This window comes from Microcaecilia unicolor, unplaced genomic scaffold (assembly GCF_901765095.1).
Source record: "Microcaecilia unicolor unplaced genomic scaffold, aMicUni1.1, whole genome shotgun sequence".
NCBI classification, from domain to species: domain Eukaryota; kingdom Metazoa; phylum Chordata; class Amphibia; order Gymnophiona; family Siphonopidae; genus Microcaecilia; species Microcaecilia unicolor.
The window spans coordinates 107,419-129,314 of NW_021963147.1; the positions used below are offsets into that span (position 1 = coordinate 107,419).

General features: G+C 42.9%; 1 protein-coding gene across 1 annotated transcript in view; it reads left to right on the forward strand.

Annotated features, from left to right (window-relative positions):
- The window catches only part of LOC115459007 (protein shortage in chiasmata 1 ortholog-like), a gene marked incomplete at its 3' end in the record, with an annotated part of 101,094 nt that overhangs the window by 52,704 nt on the left and 26,494 nt on the right, over positions 1-21,896 (forward strand). The window contains exon 3 of the mRNA XM_030188870.1: positions 7,163-7,292. Coding sequence (XP_030044730.1) covers positions 7,163-7,292 — 130 coding nt within the window. The remainder of the gene's footprint in view (positions 1-7,162; positions 7,293-21,896) is intronic.

Below are 21,896 nucleotides of genomic sequence, written 5' to 3' on the forward strand. Positions count from 1 at the left end.
CCCAATTGTTTGTTTCTTTCGACCCTAACAGGATAGGGGTCGCTGTCGGGAAACGCACCATCTCCAATTGGCTAGCAGATTGCATTTCCTTCACTTATGCCCAGGCTGGGCTGGCTCTTGAGGGTCATGTCACGGCTCATAGTGTCAGAGCCATGGCAGCGTCGGTGGCCCACTTGAAGTCAGCCACTATTGAAGAGATTTGCAAGGCTGCGACGTGGTCATCTGTCCACACATTCACATCACATTACTGCCTTCAGCAGGATACCCGACGCGACAGTCGGTTCGGGCAGTCGGTGCTGCAGAATCTGTTTGGGGTGTAAATCCAACTCCACCCTCCAGGATCCGAATTTATTCTGGTAAGGCTGCACTCTCAGTTAGTTGTTCTTCGTAGGTCAATTTCTGTTATGCCTCGCCGTTGCGAGGTTCAATTGACCTGGGTTCTTGTTTTGAGTGAGCCTGAGAGCTAGGGATACCCCAGTCGTGAGAACAAGCAGCCTGCTTGCCCTCGGAGAAAGTGAATGATACATACCTGTAGCAGGTGTTCTCCGAGGACAGCAGGCTGATTGTTCTCACCTACCCTCCCTCCTCCCCTTTGGAGTTGCGTTTCATCTTTTTTGCTTGTCATTCAACTGAGCGGGAACGGTCACGCACGGGCGGGAAGACGGCCGCGCATGCGCGGTGGGCGTGCCCTGCGTGCGGGACCGCCCGCGAAGTTTTGTTCCGGTTGGTGGGGGCTGCCGCGGACGTCACCCAGTCGTGAGAACAATCAGCCTGCTGTCCTCGGAGAACACCTGCTACAGGTATGTATCATTCACTTTCTAAATATATTTAGGTGCCTGTTATTTGCTGATTATGATTTTTGTTTGAATGTTACTTGGACTAATTTGCAGTGTGTTGTCCTTGATGTGGGCTATAAGATTTGTATTTGGATATGTATTAATATGAGATTTTATTTTCTTATTCTTTATTTTGTTTGTTAATATGATGAAATCTTAAAAAAAAAAAAGAATAACTGACTATAAATGAAGAGATGTGCTAGGAGTGGGTGGGTATGAAGACTAAACTGGCTTCTAGAAGGTAGAGCAAGGCCTATCTGCTGTAGGCTGTGGCAGAAAGTTCACAGTTTTAGAATGATGAGGATAAGGGTTACCCTGTGGAAACTAAGCTGTGCAGCAAACTAAAGTTAAAACTCTAAACTGGGTTTTCCTGTGACTATCAGTTCTGCTCTACACTGATACTTTGGTAAACTCTAGAATAGTCCCTTAACTGCTAGCCTGTGAAACTGTAAATAGACTTTAAATGCTAAACAAACAAAACCCTATTCCTTAAACTGCTTTTGCTAAATAAGTAGAGTAACTTTAAAAATACAGACACTGAGATTTACCTATTTATCTCGAATTCTACCTTTCCCCAAGTTTAAAGCAATTTCCAGCAAATAACTTACCAATGACGTTCTGTCTTGTTCTGGAAGTCCTCACAGCATAAACGTGCATAAAGTATGCACATTTTCTATAGCATACACCTTCTGCCATGGTAAAAAAGGGGGTGGTGTTGGGCATAGGAGTGGGACTGGACTGGCAACAGAGTAGTTATCCCATCAATAAGATTATACTAACTGATCTAGGGTTCCCAGCCTTCTCGTGAAAATTTATAAAGAACTTTAATATTTGCCCTTTTACAAATAGTCAAACCACACCCATCTCCAAATACTGATTGAACAAATCCATCAGTGCACCTTTCAGAACCTTTGAACCCATGGAGCGGTATTTTCGATAAAACATCTGTTACGATCTCAGGTTCAAAACAAACAGTCTCTAGAACGTGAGCCCTTGGACCACTGCCGAGGAGCGGCATAGGCAAGACCCCCAGCTGGGACTGGGCAAACAAGCGAGGCTGGAGCTGGAATCTGGAATGGACTTGGCCAGAATGACAGGACTGGAACTGCGGCTGTAGGCAGACAAATGCTGGAACCACAGGACTGGGATAACAGGAGGCAAACAGGACTGGAGAAGCTCCGGGTTTCATCTGCGCTGACTGCCGTTCCCCAGAGGTTGAGCCCCTGGGTGCGGGCGGCCTGCAGAACTTAAAGGATGGAGCTGGACGGGATCAGGATTCCCAGGCAGACAAGGGCGTACATACAAGTTTGGCAGAAGCAGGGTTCAAGATACACACACAAGCTGGGCCGAAGCAGGGTTCAGGATATACACACAAGCTGGGCCGAAGCAGGGTTCAGGATATACACACAAGCTAGGCAGAAGCAGGGTTCAGGATATACACACAAGCTAGGCAGAAGCAGGGTTCAGGATATACATACAAGCTTGGCAGAAGCAAAGGTTTAGGATATTCACACAAGCTTGGCAGAAGCAGGGGTCCCAAACAGAGGGAAGAAAGCTGAAAGCAGATAGGGTAGAACAGGAGCAGACCACCTGCACAGCAGAGAGCTAATTAGGGACAATGCTGGCTACTGCAGACACTCAGAATGACAGACCAGAGCTCCACATACAGGCAACAGAACAGAACCAAGACTGAAGGCTGACAAGCCGCCACAAACAGGGACTACAGACAGTGAACAAGGCAAACAGAAGGACTGGAAGCCCACAGACAAGAGCAAGACAAAGCAGAAGGGCAAGAGCCCACAGAACAAGGCTAGGTAAACCGTGCAACAGCACACCGACTAACCTGACGACCCTTGACAATGCAAAGGCAAACACAGAAGTCTCCAGGTGGTTAATAAAGCCCATCAGCAGCTGAAGTTTAGCTGCAGGAATCACAACGCAGCTACGGGTGCTGTTCAGGCACAAACAAGAAAAGCAAGTTTGGCAGCCTGGAAGTCTGGAACGTGTGGTAGTCCATACCAGCCACCCGTACTGGCCACCAGAGGGCGAGGTGAGCACAGACAAGGAAACAGTCGCCATCGTGACAACATCCAAGTCAGAATTAGGATGCCCTGCTCGTAACGCCTCCCAAAAACATCCATCTTGCAGCCATTTTTGAACAGGAAAAATGTTAGGTTTCCTGTTCGAAAATACATGGACATTCTTGCACTGAAACATCCAAAATGAGTAGCTATTTTCCAAAATGAAAGGTCATAATAACAGGCACAAAAATGTCTATCTGGCATCATTTGTACAAAAATGGCCACCCAGACATCCCTGCAGAGCAGAGGGGCAGCCTAGTGGTCAGTGCAGTGGACTTTGAAGTGGGAATTATACCTGCGTCCCTTTGTTTAAAAATCCTCTGCACTGACCACTAGGCTACTCCTTACACTCCTTATACTTGCTGCTCCATTAGGAATGGCTATAATACCTGAAGGTGTCATAGAGCCTGGTATCCACTATCATTTTCATTTCTTAGGTGGGTGAGAGGGGGGTAAAGGGAGTTGGAGGGGTCATGCCTTCATCCCTGTAGTGGTCAGCAGCTCAGTCAGGGTACCCTTTTGTATCCTGGACGTGATAGAAACAGATCTAGCTAAAAAGTCCTTTTTTTGCCTTGGACGTTTCTTCCTATTCCATTATCGCTGAAAGATATCTTAGTCCTGCCCTAAACACGCTTCTAACATGCCTCCTTGTTATTTGGATGAACAGTGTAAAATGTTCAAATTCTGTCTTTCAAAAATAGTGACCCCATTACAATGAAATCTGAATGGGATTTAATTATAGAAAATTCTCTGAATACTATTGCTCCCGTGAGAATTCAGAAAGTTAGGTCTAGTCCCTAGTTTATGAATTCTTAAAAAAAATAAAAGTTGACCTGTAGATGTCTGGAAAGGACCTGGAGAAAGAACTATGATCCGTTCACTAAGTTAAAATGAAAGGAGGCTTTAAGGTCTTACAAGTTTCATATTGTAGTAGCCAAAAAGGCCTATTATACTAAAGTTATAGGCACTGATCCAGATGACCCTAAAAAAACTGTTTGTTAGTAAGTAATCTTCTCTCTCCCCCTAATGCTGACGTGTAGACGATTAGTGTACAACCTAAAGCTCAGGAAATGGCTGACTTTTTTTCTGTACAGAAGTTCAGCAGGTTTGTGAAAACCTTATAATAAAAATTCAGTTGCAGACAATAACCGCTCATTCTCTAGAACCTGATATAAGTTTAGAGACAGGTAAAGCTGTTAATTAGTTATGGAATACTTTTGAACCTATTTTTGTAAATGATCTTTAATCTCTGCTCCAAAAACTTTCAACCTGTCAGTATGTATTAGATACCTGTCCTTCATATTTATTTTTTTGTCCACCATCTACCATTGTTCTTTGGCTTGTGGAGTGGAGCAGTAGCCTAGTGGTTAGTGCAGCGGACTTTGATCCTGGGGAACTAGGTTCATTTCCCACTGCAGCTCCTTGTGACTCTGGGCAAGTCACTTAACCCTCCATTGCCCCAGGTACAAATAAGTACCTGTATATACCATGTAAACCATATGCAAAAACCACAGAAAGGCAGTATATCAAGTCCCATTCCCTTTCCCTTCAATAATTTGCTGATACTAGGGAAACTTCCATTAGAGATGGGTTACATTGGGGCTCATTTTCAAAGCACTTAGCCTTCCAAAGTTCATGGAACTTTGGAAGGCTAAGTGCTTTGAAAATATGCCTCGTGCTTACTCCTCCTATACCTAAATCCCAGAACTTGGACCTATCCCTTACATCCAGCTTTAGACCAGTAGTGGGGATTCCCTTGCTTACCAAACTACTGGAGACTCTTGTTAGCATCTTGCACAGTTTGGTTTTAGATCTCAACATAGCACTGAATCCCTTTTATTAGTTCTAACCACCATTGTTGGAGATTATTTAAGTACAGGTAGACAGATACTTTTACTTCAATATAATATTTCAGCTGCTTTCGACGCGGTGGACCACGGATTGTTGTTGACAACTGAGCGAACTGGGTCTGATTGGTTCCAAGATTTTGTGGCCAGTAGGTCTTGTACTCTAGAAGGATGGTGAAATGTCAAATAGTTGGTTGTCAACTTGTGGGGTCCCTCAGGGATCACCTTTGTCACCCATGTTGGTCAATCTTTTCATGAGCTCTCTAACTCAAATTGCTTTGGGTGATGGGGAATGCTTGTTTTCTAATGCTGATGACATTTTAATGTTCCACCTTGAGAGAAACTTCTGACAATATTCATGTTCTATGAACAAGATTGAGAAATGGGCTACTGAAATTGAATCAGACTAAAGCAAAGGTTTTGTGGTTTTCTAATGCTCTGGAGATTATTCCTTCCACAGTTACACTGATTGATGGGAACATCTTGAAAGTGGAAAAGAGTCCAGAGTTTGGCGTTATCTTGGATTATTCCTTAACTTTTGAAGCCCAAATTAAACAAGATTTGAAAAAGATCTTTTTTCCGTATGCAGCAGCTAAGATTGATTAGATCCTATTTCCATAACTCTCATTTTATTCTCTTGGTCCAGATGTTAGTGTTATCTAATCTGGACTATTGTAACTCTTTATGTACCGGTTTGAGCAGTAAGCTACTACATAAATTACAACTATTACAGAACAAGGCGGTGTGGTTGATTTTTCTATTAAGAAAATATGATAGTGTTTCAGCTTACTTTAAAGAGTTATCGGTTTTGTGTTTGTGCATGAATTACTTTTAAGATTACTTGTCTTGCTTTTCAAGTTTTGTATGGAAATATATCAGCATTGCTGATTCAGCCCCCCCCCCCCCCCCCCCCCAGCTTTTATATCTCTGAGTTTGAGATAGTCTGTTACTGGAATTTCTAGTACTTAAGAGTATATGGTTTAAATGTCAGTTTAGCACCATGTTTTTCTTCCAGGCGGTTGTTACTTGGAATGAATTACCTGTTTTTATCTGCTTGGAATCTGATTATATATGATTACGCAAGAAGCTGAAAACATTATTTGACAGGTTTTAATGGTTTTCCATTCCCAAATTTTTTTTTATTCTTTTCCTATATTGAATGTATGTTTTTATAGTTGTTGTTCCTCATCTTTATGTGGGCTGTTACATTGTAAACCGCCTAGAACCTCCTGTTGACACCAGTGTGGTCTATAAATCATGAATTAGATTAGATTTTCATCAGATGTATGTCTTTTTTGCCATTTTGAGATGTCCATCTGCTTCAAAAATGAGCACCATAGTCTAGTGTGATCATCTCAGTCAGGGAAAGACTAGGGAGATACATATGGAAAATCCCATTTCACCTTAAAACACAAATAGGCCCAGATGGCCAGTTCCACTGGGTAACTGTAAAGGAATAAGGGTTTCCTGAAGGAACTACATCTCCAAGCAGGCAGTGCAGGGTGGAGCTATACTCAAGGCAGCTGCAGTCATTAACATTCCCCAACGTGAGTTTAAAAAGAAAAAGAAACTGAATAGAATTGGCTCCCCGGTGGAAGGAAAGGTTATCCCTTGAGGGGGGGGAGCCTGAGGCTCAGCCTGTTAGAATTCCATTTCACCAAGGGACAGAAAGTAGAGTTCATATTGCTGGTTGCACAGTGCCCTTATCCTGGAACTCCTTCCCGTCCATGCTCAGATTAGAATTTTCATTCTAGCTCTCAAGATTTACCTATTCTCCAGGGCCTTGGAATCCAACATATATGCAGCATATGTATTGGGCAGCAGGACCAAGACCTTCTACTCTGTGCTGTCTATATATTTCTTCTCTGTTCACTGATTAGTTGATGGATGATTGATTTTTGTCCTGTTTCCTTCCCTATCTTTGATTGTATACATGTGTATCTGCTCAGTTCTCTCTTTCCTATTTGAAATGTCATTTCAAATACTTTTCAGTATTTGTTTATTGTAAACTACCTTGCTATGTTCCCAGGAAAGACGGTAAGTTTTAATAAACCACAGATGCCATACCCTAGTGTATTAATAGTTGATACTAGTGCACTTTAGTACATCTTCCCTCTGTGACAGATTACTAAGGTTGATTTATTTATTTTTTGCAACCATTATGTAAATGTACTCAATCCATTGGTTTTGACCCTTGCTTTTGAATAAAGAGATGGTACATTGTAGTCTCAGTAACCTTTAACAGATGTGTGTCATTAAGACAATTTTTAAATCCCACATGCAGTTTGCATTTATCCACAAAAATCCTTTTTAAAATTGTTCTCGGTAGTTCTTTTGAGTGCTTTCATAACTAAGTTAGTATTCTCACCTTCAAAATTTATACTCTTTTTCTATACAGAATGTGTCGAGAGCAAAACTTTCCATTAATTGGTTATTGCTTTCTGTCCCTCACTGTCTACATCAAGACAAGAATTACTGTCACACAGGAATGGTTACTGATGATAAGTATAGGAGACCATGGAGAAGAGGTATAATATACTTAACTTATCCATAATTGGTAATAGAGAAAGAAATTAAGAAAGCATTTGGTCAGTCTTGCCTACCTACTTTTGCCTGTCTACAGTGCTGCCATGGGTCTTAAGCTGTGAAATGGCAATACGTTACGGTATCAGTCAGTAACATGAATTATTTGCCAGTAATTTAGCCACTTCACAGTGCAGTGCTAAAAATAAATTAGATGCATGAAGTAATAAGGCTGCATTGCAAGACACTGCATGCAAATCAACTAATTAGCATGCTATCCATTAGTACAGCTTATGGAAATACTTTGTGAGCTGTTCTGATTCAGGAAAGTTAGGTACACCTCAAGAAATATAGCTATTTTTTAAACCCCTTAGAATCTCCCCCACACACTGGATAAAATTTCTGGTAGTTCTTGGGGGCAAGTGTAATGTTCCTGCACTACATCCCTGGCCCTGATCCATATAAAAGTGTTTTTATTAAAGCCCTACTCCTTGTCCCCCAGACCGTGCCCTTTTATTCAGATTTATCAGTGGGTTGCCCCCACTTCACCCAAACCCTTCCTAGTTATCCCTAGAGGTGACAGATCCAAAAGAGAGCAAGAGTATTTCCCACTCGTTTCTGCACTGCCATTGCCACAATGGCACTGACTGGTTTGTAGCTGTCCTTTGGCTCACAGTTTGTTAGGCACAATTTTGTATTATGGCAGTGAAGGGGCAGGTGTGAGTGAGGTTTGATCCTGCCCTCTTTTAGTTCCATCGCTTATGGGGTAAGCTGAAAAGGTTCGGAAGTGTATGCATATATGTATGTGTAGTAACCCTCAGGTAAGAGCAATACCTAGTGGATACATTTAACAATGGGTTGGAATTTGGAGACCAAGGGGTAGTAGCGCAGTGATTTAACTTGCACTCATGGGTCACTAGAGATTCTATCAAGGTGGTAGGTAGGAGGGATGCTAAAGGACCTTGAACCCCTATAAGCAGAAACCTTGATGTGGGCTGCTGTCATGCCTTGTCATGGTCAGGAATGATGAATTTCCCAGCCATGGCAACACTATGATATATTATATGTGATTGATTTAAAATGTGGTTGCAGAAATGCCACAGCTTACTAAATCCTGTGGGGGGAAAAAACTCATGGTAAAATCACACAAGAGCTTGCCTGATGATGCAAGGTGAGCCTGACATCTGTGCAGGGCAGAATGGTAGAGACTAATATAAAGAATAAAGTTATTGAGCATGTACATAGGCATGGATTAATGAGACGAGACTAAATCCACATTGGCCAAGGGAAATCTTGCCTGACCAATCTGCTACATTTCTTTGAAGTGGTGAATAAACATGTGTATAAAGGTCAGCTAGTTGATAATGTGTATCAGGATTTTCAGAAGGCATTTGACAAAGTACCTCATGAAAGACTTCTAAGAAAATTAGAAAGTCATGGGATAGAAGGCAGTGTCCTATTGCGGTTTAAGAACTGGTGAAATGATAGAAAACAGAGATTAGAGTTAAATGGTCAGTTCTCTCAATGGAGAAAGGTAGATAGCAATATTTTCCAGGGGTCTATGCTGGAACTGCTGCTTTTTAACATTTATAAATGGTCTAGCGATGGGAATTGCTAGTGAGGTAATTAAATGTTATCTTCTATTTGGATTCCCAGTCTTGTAAGGTCATCTTGCAATTTTTCACAATCCTTGTGATTTAACAACTTTGAATAACTTTGTGTCATCAGCAAATTTAATGTGAGCAAGTGCAAAGTGATACATGTAGGCAAGAGGAACCCAAACTTATAGCTACATGATGCAAGGTTCCACATTAGGAGTCACCTAGGAAAAGGATCTAGGTGTCATTGTTGATGATATGTTGAAACCCTCTGCTCAGTGTACAGTGGCAGCTAAGAAAAGAAACAATGTTAGGAATTATTTGGAAAGGAATGGAGAACAAAATTGAGATTATAAATGTTTTTGTATCACTCCAGGGTGCAACCACACCTCGAATATTGTGCACAATTCTGGTCACTGCGGGCTAAAGTGGCTAGGGCTCTTCAGCTTGGAGAAGAGACAGCTATGGGGAGATATGTTAAGAGGTTTATAAAATACTGAGTGGAGTGGAATGGGTAGACTTGAATCACTTGTTTACTGTCTCCAAGAATACAAGGACTAGAGGGATGCAATGGAGCTACTAAGTAGTAAATTTAATACAATTCAGAGGAAATAGTTCTTCACTCAATGAGTATTTAAACTCTGAAATTCATTGCCAGATAATCTAGTAAAAGCATCTATCTTAGCAGGTTTGGATAATTTCGTAAAAGAAAAGTCCATAAGCCATTATTAAGGTGGACATGGGAAAATCCACTGCTTATTTCTGGGATAAGCACCTCACCAAACTGACAATCACCAAAATAAAGGAAGAATACCTACATGTGGACAACATCAACAGAACGGAAAGAAAGGTCACAACAAACACACACTAACTAAGGAACAACAGCTAACAAAAATCCACACATCACCAAACATAGAAGCCCCACACCAAAATATTCAAGTGGGCTATATTAATGCCAGATCCGTAGTAAACAACAACAATAACATACTGAATCATGTTAGAAAACCTCGATCTACTTTTCATTAACGAAACCTGGATCCACGATCAAAAGGATCCCATAATCCTTGACCTATGCCCGCCAGGATACAAAATCACTCATTGGACCAGAAAGGAAAAGAGAGGTGGAGGCATAGCACTAATTTACCGCTCCCACTTCACCACCGATACCACTGCCGAGTCCATAACAACCCAACTTGAAATTGCCTCAATCAGAATCCACAACAAATTCCTGCTTGATCACCTGAACTGCGTCCTGTTCTATAGACCACCCAATAATTGGAACGAAAGCCAGTCTAACTTCACGGACTTCATCTCAAACACTTTTGTAACCAACTCCAACATACTAATACTAGGTGACATAAACCTTCACCTAGAAGACCCAAACTCTACCAACGCACGCGAATGTAAGGAATTCCTCCACTCATGGGATCTCAAATGGCCACACATGCAAGCTACCCACATTAAAGGGCATACACTGGACCTCTTCTCACACAAATTCTCCGAGGACAAGCAGGCTGCTTGTTCTCACTGATGGGTGACGTCCACGGCAGCCCCTCCAATCGGAAACTTCTCTAGCAAAGTCCTTTGCTAGTCCTCGCGCGCCCGCGCGCACCGCGCATGCGCGGCCGTCTTCCCGCCCGAAACCGGCTCGAGCCGGCCAGTCTTCTTTTGTCCGCACTCGGTACGGTCGTGTTTTCGCCGTGTCGAGCCCCGGAAAGTCGACCTCGCGCGTCCAAATTTATTTTGACGTGTTTTTTCTTCGGAAAAGTCTTTCAAGTGTCGGGAAGTGCTCCGGACCCCCCCCCCCCCCGGGTTTCGTGTTAATCCTCCCCGTACTTCCAGCTTTTTGCCCCGATAAGTTTTCTTTCGTCGTCGGGGTAGGCCTCTTTTCGGCCTCGGTCGAGATTTTCTCCCTTACAAATTTTTTGGTGCTCTTTTTCCGTCATTTCGGACTTTGATTTCGCCGGCGCGATTTTTCCGCCCATGACATCGAAGCCTTCCAGCGGCTTCAAGAAGTGCACCCAGTGCGCCCGGGTTATCTCGCTCACTGATCGACACTCGTCGTGTCTTCAGTGTCTGGGGGCCGAGCACCGCCCTCAGAACTGCAGTCTGTGTTCCCTGCTTCAAAGGCGGACTCAGGTAGCGAGACTAGCCCAGTGGAACGTGTTGTTCTCGGGCTCTTCGTCGGCATCGGCACCGGGATCTTCGAGTGCATCGACGTCGTCAGCGTCCAGACCATCTTCCTCGGCCGCCCCTGCATCGAGTGCATCGACGTCGGTGGTACCGGGACCTCGTCTGCTGATGTCGTCGGACGGTGGTGCATCGTCAGGAGTGCAGGTGAGGGCTGTCCATTCCTCTGCTGGTGGCGGTGAGCCTTCGGGTGGGTCTCCTCCTACCCTGAGGGCTCCTGCGGTACAGCCCCCCCGAGACCGACCTCCTTCAGCCTCGGCCCCGAGGAAGCGACGGCTGGATTCTACGTCCTCCTCGTCGGTGCCGGGGAGCTCCGGTGACATGCTTCGGAAGAAATCGAAGAAGCATCGACACCGGTCGCCTCCCCGCGTCGGCACCGAGAGCTCTGGGTCGCCGAGGGAGTCGGCACCCAGCAGGCATCGGCACCGAGAGGACCGCTCACCCTCTGTTCAAGAGGTGTCGATGCGCTCCACTCTGGACAGCCCGGAACAGCCTCCTCGCCCGGAACAGGTTCTGACGTCGACGCCTGCATCGACCTCTTTGCCTTTCTCTGCAGCCGCTCTGAACGAGAGCCTCCGGGCCGTTCTCCCAGAGATTCTGGGAGAGCTGTTGCGCCCTACCCCTCCGGTACCGGCGGTGCTTGCGCCTCCGGTACCGTCGAGCGTGGCGCCGGCTGGCCCATCGCCCGGGGTGAGGTCCCCGACGTCGGTACCGCGTGCGGTACCGACTGCGGCCACCTCCCAGGAGGGCTCCCCGACTACGTCGGCGGAGGGAGCTTCGCCGATGCGGGCCAGGGAGTCTACCTCTCGACGCCCCCATCGTGGACGTGGCTCCACTGAGTCGAGCCGGGCGAGGTTGCAGACACAGGTTCGTGAACTTGTGTCTGACACCGAGGGTGAGGTCTCGTGGGAGGAAGAAGAAGACCCCAGATATTTCTCTGACGAGGAGTCTGAGGGTCTTCCTTCTGATCCCACTCCCTCTCCTGAAAGACAGCTTTCTCCTCCTGAGAGTCTGTCTTTCGCTTCCTTTGTCCGGGAGATGTCTACGGCCATCCCCTTCCCGGTGGTTGTGGAGGACGAGCCCAGGGCTGAAATGTTTGAGCTCCTGGACTATCCTTCTCCACCTAAGGAAGCGTCCACTGTTCCCTTGCACCATGTCCTAAAAAAGACATTGCTTGCGAACTGGACAAAACCTCTAACTAATCCCCACATTCCCAAGAAGATCGAATCCCAGTATCGGATCCATGGGGACCCAGAGCTGATGCGCACTAGTCCCTTCCTGTGTTTGGGTCCAGCCAATTTAAATGCTTTAAATTTTAAATGCTTTTCTTACAGAATTTCTAATTCTCTTGTCTATGCATCTTACGCAGGTTAGATTAGATTACTGATTCATTGTTGGAGGGAATTGTTTAACGATCTCAAACCTCTAATCATTCTAAAAGCTTTTCTTGCAGCTAACAGCCCAGTTTAACAATCTATGTAATCTATGCAAGACACAATTACTGTATCATTATAGAACTGAATTGTTTAGATATCTCACAGCATTACACTGAATTCTAACACTGAATTCTGCTAAAGCTGATACAAACCAACCATGTAACTTATGTAAGGCAAAACTGCTAATACATCTCATAACACTATACCAATTCCAGCACTGGAAACCGCCAAGTGACACTAACCACTTCTGATACTCCACTCCGTAAAACACTGAATTACACAGTTATACAAATTAAAACACAAACTAACACTGATATGAACGCCAACAAACTATTCCTAATTATCTGCTGTATCTCACTAACCCACCACACACCCACAACCCCTAACAGAGACAATAACACTCCCACAATTCATAAACCACCCACACAATCCACACACAACATGCCTATCCACGGTCACCATCAACAGAAAGGAAAGAAAGGACATAACAAACTCACACATCAAGAAGACAGACAGCTGATAGAAATTATCACCACTTCAAACCCAACGGAACACCACCAACAAATACAAATAGGATACATTAATGCCAGATCGGCAGTCAATAAAACCACGACAATAACCAACTGGATTACATCAGACCATCTCCACTTCCTACTTATTAACGAAACTTGGATCCATGACTCCAAAGATCCAATAATTCTAGAGCTCTGTCCTCCAGGATACAAAATTACCCACTGGATAAGAGAAGGAAAAAGAGGAGGAGGCATAGCAATAATCTATAAATCTCAATTCACAGTCACAACAACAGCAGAATATATCCTTCCCCAACTTGAAATAGCCTCAGTCAGAATCAACCACTCCAACCTACGTGATCACCTAAACCTAATATTATTTAACAGACCCCTGGGCAACTGGCAAGACTCACAAACACACTTTCTGGATTTCATATCGAACACCTGTGTTTCCACCCAGAACCTTCTCATAGCAGGAGACATCAATCTTCACCTTGAAGATACTAACTCAAGCAATTTGCATGAATGCAAGGACTTCCTCCAATTATGGGAGCTCCACTGGCCAAACATGCAACCCACCCATAACAAAGGACATACACTAGATATCATTACCCACAAATTCTTATCAGAACCAAATTTCACACTAATAGACATAAAATGGACGGCCAAGCCATGGTCCGATCACTACAGTGCAAACCTTTCCCTCCAATGGAGAACAAAAAAGACACAACAAAAACAATAACAACAAACCTATACTACGAGAGGCAACTAACATTCTGGCAACAATTATACAACGACGAATGGACAACACCTACAGATTCACCCCCATTTCTCCAAGAATGGGACAACAGATGCAGAACGGTACTAGACAACATAGCACCACTTCAAACCAGAACCTCACATAGAAAAAACTCAATACCATGGTTTAATGAAGAATTGAAAGAACTAAAAACACAGGTCAGAAGATTAGAAAGAGCTTGGAGTAAGAAAAAAGACGAACACACACTCAAAGACTGGAAACAGCTACAAAGAAAATACAAATATGCTATCAGACAAATCAAAATAGGACCAAATTACAAGGATACACACAAACTGTTCTCACTCGTAAACAAGCTCCTAAATACTACACCAGTTACCTCTAATAATACAGACACCCCATCAGCAACCAACCTTGCAAATTACTTCAATGAAAAAATCATAAAGCTCCGAAGCATGATACCCACCAACATAACAGATTACACAATCATCCTTGAATGTCTAGACCCAAAACCCGAGGAATGCCCAGCAGATTGATCATGGACCAACTTTGATATGCTCTCGTCAGATGAAATCTCGTATTGGATCGGAAAATATGCCAAATCACAATGCAAACTAGACATTTGCCCTACCAGCCTAATAAGAACTGCACCCAAACAATTCAAAACAGACCTCACGAATCACGTAAACCACAGACTTCAAAATGGGCTCTTTTCCACGGATAAAGGAAACATCTTACTCCGCTGCCAAAAGATGCTAAGAAAAGCACAATGGACCTAACCAACTATCGCCCAGTAGCATCTATCCCGCTCATAACGAAACTCATGGAAGGCATAGTAACGAAACAACTCACTGAATACCTAAATAAACACTCAATTCTGCACGAGTCTCAATCAGGATTTTGGTCAAGTCACAGCACCGAAACTGTTCTAGTATCCGCAATGAACTCATTCAAACAAGCAATTGCAACTGGTAACAACATACTCATCTTACAATTTGACATGTCCAGTGCCTTTGACATGGTTAATCATGAAATACTATTACATATACTAGAATACTTCAGAGTAGGAGGCACAGTTCTCAAATGGCTCAAAGGATTCCTAACCACAAGATCATACCAAGTAACAACGAATGCGGACAGATCACCCCCATGGATACTTGAATGTGGAGTCCCCCAAGGATTCCCCCCTCTCACCAACCCTATTTAAGCTAATGATGATACCTTTAGCCAAACTTCTAGCCAACCAAAACCTTAACCCCTACATATATGCAGACGATGTTACAATCCACATGCTGTTCAAAAATGATCTAAATGAAATCACCTACGAAATCAACCAAAGCCTCCAAATCATGCACACCTGGGCGGATGCATTCCAATTAAAACTGAACACAGCGAAAACACAATGTCTTGTACTTACCTCACAACACAACACAACACAACACAAAAAACTTCTCCACCTTAATCACACCATACTGTTCTCTGCCAATTTCACAAAACCTGAAAATTCTTGGTGTTACCATTGATCAAAACCTCACTCTCGATACCCACGTGAAGAATACGACGAAAAAGATGTTCCACTCCATGTGAAAACTCAAAAGAGTAAAACCTTTTTTCTCGAGATACATCTTCCGCACCCTGGTACAGTCAATGGTAATAAGCCACCTGGACTACTGCAACGCACTGTACGCCGGCTGCAAAGAATAGACTATCAAAAAACTCCAAACAGCCCAGAATACTTCCGCCAGACTCATATTTGGAAAAACTAAATATGAAAGCGCAAAACCCCTAAGAATGAAACTTCACTGGCTCCCACTTAAGGAACGCATTGCGTTCAAGATCTGCACGATTGTACACAAAATCATTCACGCAGATGCCCCAATTTACATGCTAAACCTTGTGGACCTACCTCCCAGAAACGCCACAAGATCATCCCGCAAATTTCTCAATCTGCACTTCCCCAGCTGTAAAGGACTAAAATACAAGCTGATGCATGCTTCTACCTTCTCCTACATGAGCACGCAGCTATGGAATGCATTACCTACAGACCTTAAAACAATCGACGAAACAAACAACTTTCGCAAATCTCTGAAGACATATTTCTTCAACGAGGCCTACAAAGAGAACCTACAGCTCTACTAATCCACCTCACCAACCCACCCAGTTATGAAAGTCCACCGTTTATACTCACCCGCCTAATAATTTCCTTCTTTCTTCCCTTAATCTTTGCACACCACTAATTGTATCTGATATCCTGTATGACAATGTCATAACAAAACTATGTAAGCCACATTGAGCCTGCAAATAGGTGGGAAAATGTGGGATACAAATGCAATAAATAATAATAATAAGCCAAGTCCGTTCCAGATTCCAGCTCCATCCTTGCTCGTTTGTCTAGTCCTGGTTGGGGGATTTTGTCTGCTGCTGCCGCTCCTCGACAGTAGCCCAAGGGCTCACGTTGTTCCAGTGTCCGAGAGCCTAAGACCGTGACAAAGCGTCAATTGTTGGAGGGGATCCAATCTCAGTTGAATATGGGGATTTTTCTTGTTAGATTAGGGGAAATTATTATTACACTTATTCCTAAAGATAAGAAAGAATCTAACATGGTTATATCAAATTTTAGGCCATTGGCATCTATACCATTATTTGCAAGGTTAATGGAGGGGTTGGTTGTGGTTCAGCTGACAGAGTTTTTGGATCAACATAATGTTTTACACTATTCTCAATCTGGATTTCACTCGCTGTTTAATACTGAAACTGTTATTGGATCATTGGTAAATAATTTACATGCTTTACTTAGTGAGGGGAAACAGGCAGTTCTTCAATTCGACCTGTCATTTGCCTTCGATCTTGTGGATCATGATATTTTGCTGATGACTCTTGAGGATATTGGAATAGCAGGTAGGGTGTAAATTGGTTCCAGGGCTTTGTAATTCACAGATTTTATACAGTTAAGATGTATACAGATGTCTCATAAAATTGGAAGAATCCAAGCAGGATGCCTCAGGGTTCTCTGCTATCTCTGATACTCTTTAACGTTTTTCTGAGCACTTTAGGATATGAATTTGAGAAGAATGGATACATATCTTATATCTATGCAGATGACATCTCAGTACTAATTCATTTTAGTTACTTTTCAGACGCAGTACTGTCTAGAGTACAGATGGGGATAAATTTAATAGAAAACTGGATGTATAAACGCAAATTGAAGTTAAACTCGGACAAAAGAAAGTTTATATGGTTTGCAAATAAATCTACTTTGAGTCCATCAAAGATTTCGCTCAAGAAAGCCGCATCACTGCTGCTGAAAGATGCCAATGTGCTGGTACTTTGTTGTCACGTGATGCTCTGTCTGCATTGTATAATGTTTCTTTAATAGATTCTGGCACATGGAAGGACATATCCACATATCTTTCAACCTTTAAGGTCTCCAATTCAATTACAACAACTCCTTCAGATTTTCTCTCCTTTTGTCGCACCAGCACATCGGGTGGAAAGAAGGCATCCCTACTATATAAAAAACTTCAGGATTCATATGCTGATACAGTTGCACCATTAAGGATGTCCTGGGAAGCGGAGTTCAGTTTGGATGCGTCAGAATTTGACTGGTATACTTTCTTGGTTAACTCCCTGCGTTCCACTAAGTCAGCAGCGATATCCCAATCCTCATATTTTATATTTCACAAAGCCTATTGGACTCCTGCTCGTGTGGCAAGAATCACTAAGAGTGTCAACTTTAGTTACTGGTCTTGCCAGGAGAGGGCTGAATCATTAGCGCATATGGTCTTCTACTGTAAAAACGTCAGAGCTTACTGGCAACTTATTTGGACAAGAATGTGTCTTATTTTTCACCTGCCAGAGACTACTGCGCTTTCTTATGAGGTTGTGATCTTACGGGCCTCTTGTCCTAATGTCTCCCTTCTGGAGTCCGATAAAAAGTTGTTCAACATACTGTTAGCTGTTGCACTGCATTTAATTGTCTCCAATTGGAAAAATAATGTGTACCTCAATTATAATGAATGGTGGAGTTACGTTTGTGTGATTAGGAAATATGAAACCATTTTGGCCCATAGGCGTCGACGAATTAAGTCTGTTTTGAAGACCTGGGCTCGTTTAGATCTCTTTTGCAAGGAGTCGCATAGCACCAATTGATCTTGTGTATCCATACTGTGTGTTTCCGGGTATTGCCATGGCTCTTTGATCTTCCTTTGTGTTTATTTGTGGGGGGGGGGTTGTTTGCTTTTATGTTTATTTTTGAGTTTACTTTTGTATTATCGGTATGAAAAAGCCTTTAATAAACATATTTAAAAAAATAATAAATTGTCATCCTCTATTAAGATTCTGGGATTTGATCCTGGCGATCCAAGATGACGACGTAGTGGCTGGTTGTACCTGCAGTAGCTCTGTCTCTGGACGACTTTGCTGGTCTCAGAGCATCTCCCTGTCCGCTTTGGAGATGGGCAAGAGGAGAGGGAAGGTGCAGGAGTTTCCCTTGACTTCCGTTACTGCTCCAGCACTGAAGCAAGCGGTGTTAGACAGATTCAGCGTTCCAGTGGGTCCCGTACAGACTTCTTCCCCTTCTGTCGGTGCCAGCACATTGGCATCTTTCAGCAGCAGTGATGCAGCTTCCTTGAGCCCTGTCGAGCGGGTGACTCCCCCGCAACCAGGAAGTAGTGGAGCTTTGGCTGTTCCTGTCCCCGGTGCCCTTGTAGCTGAAGGACCAGGTGTACAGGGAGGGCACTTGTCCTTAGCACTTGGAAGCCTGGGCTCTGGTCAAGAGTTGCTGCAGCTCCCCCGCAACCAGGAAGTAGTGGAGCTTTGGCTGGTTCTGTCCCCGGTGCCCTTGTGGCTGAAGAACTGGGTGTACAGGGAGGGCACTAGTCCTTAGCACATGGAAGCCTGGATTCTGGTCAAGAGTTGCTGCAATCTGCTGCTTGTATTTTGCCTTTACAAACTGACTAACCTCTCCCAGGTCACAAGCTTACCTACTCCTGTTATTTCTTCACGGGGTTTTGTTAAACCAGCTGTGGTAACATTGGAGTCATTGTGGGACCTTGCATTTAACATGCATTCCTCTTTACAAACTTTGACATTGGAAAATACTAAAGATAAAGTTTTGTCTGAAGCAGTTCTTTTCCAGTCACAGGCTTCTGCCCAGCAGTCCTCTAAATTAGATTTTTTTAGAGACTAAAATTAAGTCCGTGGAATCTTTGGGTTCAGCCTCAGTTAAAAATAAGAACTTTATACATCGATTAGAATATCTAGAAAATCAAATTTGGAGGCATAACGAGATTACTTAATTTTCCTAGGTCTCCATTGATTGCTCCTGTATGGTCAAGAAATATTTAACTGAGCTCTTGGGAATGTCTAGTGATTCGTTACCCCTATTACATGAGCCCAGTATATGCTGACGTCGGGGAGATCTACTGGTGAGGCCCTTCGGGGTCCAGAAGGGGATAGCATGAATCTTACATCCTTTTTAGAGTCCTCATTGGAAGTAATTACACAGAGAACTACATTGGTGGTATCTTTTGCCCTGGAGCCAGACCACAATGCAGTTTTGAAGCTTTGTTTTAGACATTTAGGGATGCAGTGTTTGGGTTCTAAAGTTCGATGAGACACAGAGGTGTATTTTCAAAGCACTTAGACTTACAATGTTCCATAGGTTTCTATGGAACTTTGTAAGTCTAAGTTCTTTGAAAATGAGCCCCAAAGCATTCCTGGCCTGTACCCTCTGCTAAAATTGGTAAAGCCTGTATCTTTTCGGCCTAGGGTACAGGCTTTACCAATTTTGTGCTTAAATTTCCTTGTCTATGTTTTATGATTTTTCAGGGTAAACAATTTCAATTTTTGACCCTAAGCAGCTAGAATAATTTCTTCTATCTAAAGAGGAAATGTTGTTGGGTGGGATACCGGTGCCGGAAATGGTATTTGAAGCTGACGAGTCGGAGAAACTTAATGAATTCTCTGTAAACCTGGAGGATATAATGGGGCAGTTCTACATACTGAAGAGTAGCAAGTCTCCTGGACCGGATGGTATTCATCCCAGAGTACTGATAAAACTGAAAAATGAGCTTGCAGAGCTATTGTTAGAAATATGTAATTTATCCGTAAAATCGAGCGTGGTACCGGAAGATTGGAGGGTGGCCAATGTAACGCCAATTTTTAAAAAGGTTCCAGAGGAGATCCGGGAAATTATAGACAGGTGAGTCTGATGTCTGTGCCGGGCAAAATGGTAGAGACTATTAAGAACAAAATTACAGAGCACATTCAAAAGCATGGATTAATGAGACAAAGTCAACATGGATTTAGTGAAGGGAAATCTTGCCTCACCAACCTACTACATTTCTTTGAAGGGGTGAACAAACATGTGGATAAAGGGAAGCCGGTTGATAATGTGTATCTGGATTTTCAGAAGGCGTTTGACAAAGTACCTCATGAAAGACTCCAGAGGAAATTGGAGAGTCATGGGATAGGAGGTAGTGTTCTATTATGGATTAAAAACTGGTTAAAAGATAGAAAACAGAGAGTAGGGTTAAATGGTCAGTATTCTCAATGGAGAAGGGTAGTTAGTGGGGTTCCCCAGGGCTCTGTGCTGGGACCGCTGCTTTTTAACATATTTATAAATGACCTAGAGATGGGAGTAACTAGTGAGGTAATTAAATTTGCTGATGACACAAAGTTATTCAAAGTTGTTAAATCGTGGGAGGATTGTGAAAAATTACAAGAGGACCTTACGAGACTGGGATACTGGGCGTCTAAATGGCAGATGACGTTTAATGTGAGCAAGTGCAAAGTGATGCATGTGGGAAAGAGGAACCCGAATTATAGCTACATCATGCAAGGTTCTATGTTAGGAGTCACGGACCAAGTAAGGGATCTAGGTGTCGTCGTTGATGATACGTTGAAACCTTCTGCTCAGTGTGCTGCTACGGCTAAGAAAGCAAATAGAATGTTAGGTATTATTAGGAAAGGAATGGAAAAGAAAAATGAGGATGTTATAATGCTTTTGTATTGCTCCATGGTGCGACCGCACCTCAAATATTGTGTTCAATTCTGGTTGCCGCATCTTAAAAAAGATAGTGGAATTAGAAAAGGTGCAGAGAAGGGTGATGAAAATGATAAAGGGGATGGGACGACTTCCCTATGAGGAAAGGCTAAAGCGGCTAGGGCTCTTCAGCTTGGAGAAAAGGCGTCTGAGGGGAGATATGATAGAGATCTATAAAATAATGAGTGGAGTTGAATGGGTAGATGTGAAGCGTCTGTTTACGCTTTCCAAAAATACTAGGACTAGGGGGCATGCGATGAAGCTACAATGTAGTAAATTTAAAACGAATCGGAGAAAATGTTTCTTTACTGAACGTGTAATTAAACTCTGGAATTCGTTGCCAGAGAATGTGGTAAAGGCGGTTAGCTTAGCGGAGTTTAAAAAAGGTTTGGACGGCTTCCTAAAGGAAAAGTTCATAGACCGTTATTAAACAGACTTGGGGAAAATCCACTATTTCTGGGAGAAGCATTATAAAATGTTTTGTACATTTTTGAGATCTTGCTGGGTATCTGTGACCTGGATTGGCCACTGTTGGAAACAGGATGCTGGGCTCGATGGACCTTTGGTCTTTCCCAGTATGGCAATACTTATGTACTTATGTAAACATTTATGGTTTAACCCAAATTAGCATGAAACCTATAGCACTAAGTATCACCAGAAATAACCATATACAAAATGAATATTCGGTGTTTACAAACTTGCCGGAAACCCTCTTTTTTTAATATGAGATCTCATATGATAGACAATATCAGACAAGACATGACTATAGTCTGACATACAGATATAGGAGCTCCATCACTACATTCTTCCACAAATACAGTATATACAAACATAAATGGTCACTCTCTCAAAAAAAGAACAACCTTTCAAATGCCTTTTGATTTAAAAATTAAATCCAAAAACAAAACAAAACTGTTTGAACAGTGGTTAAAAAAACCCTGAATATAAAAGCAGGTTAAAAAACTTAGACGCAATACATATTTGTAGTGGATAAATACAAATTCCATTTCTACTAGGACTTCACCTCTTTATGGTGAGGTATATTTCTTTCTTATTCCTAGAAACCAAAAT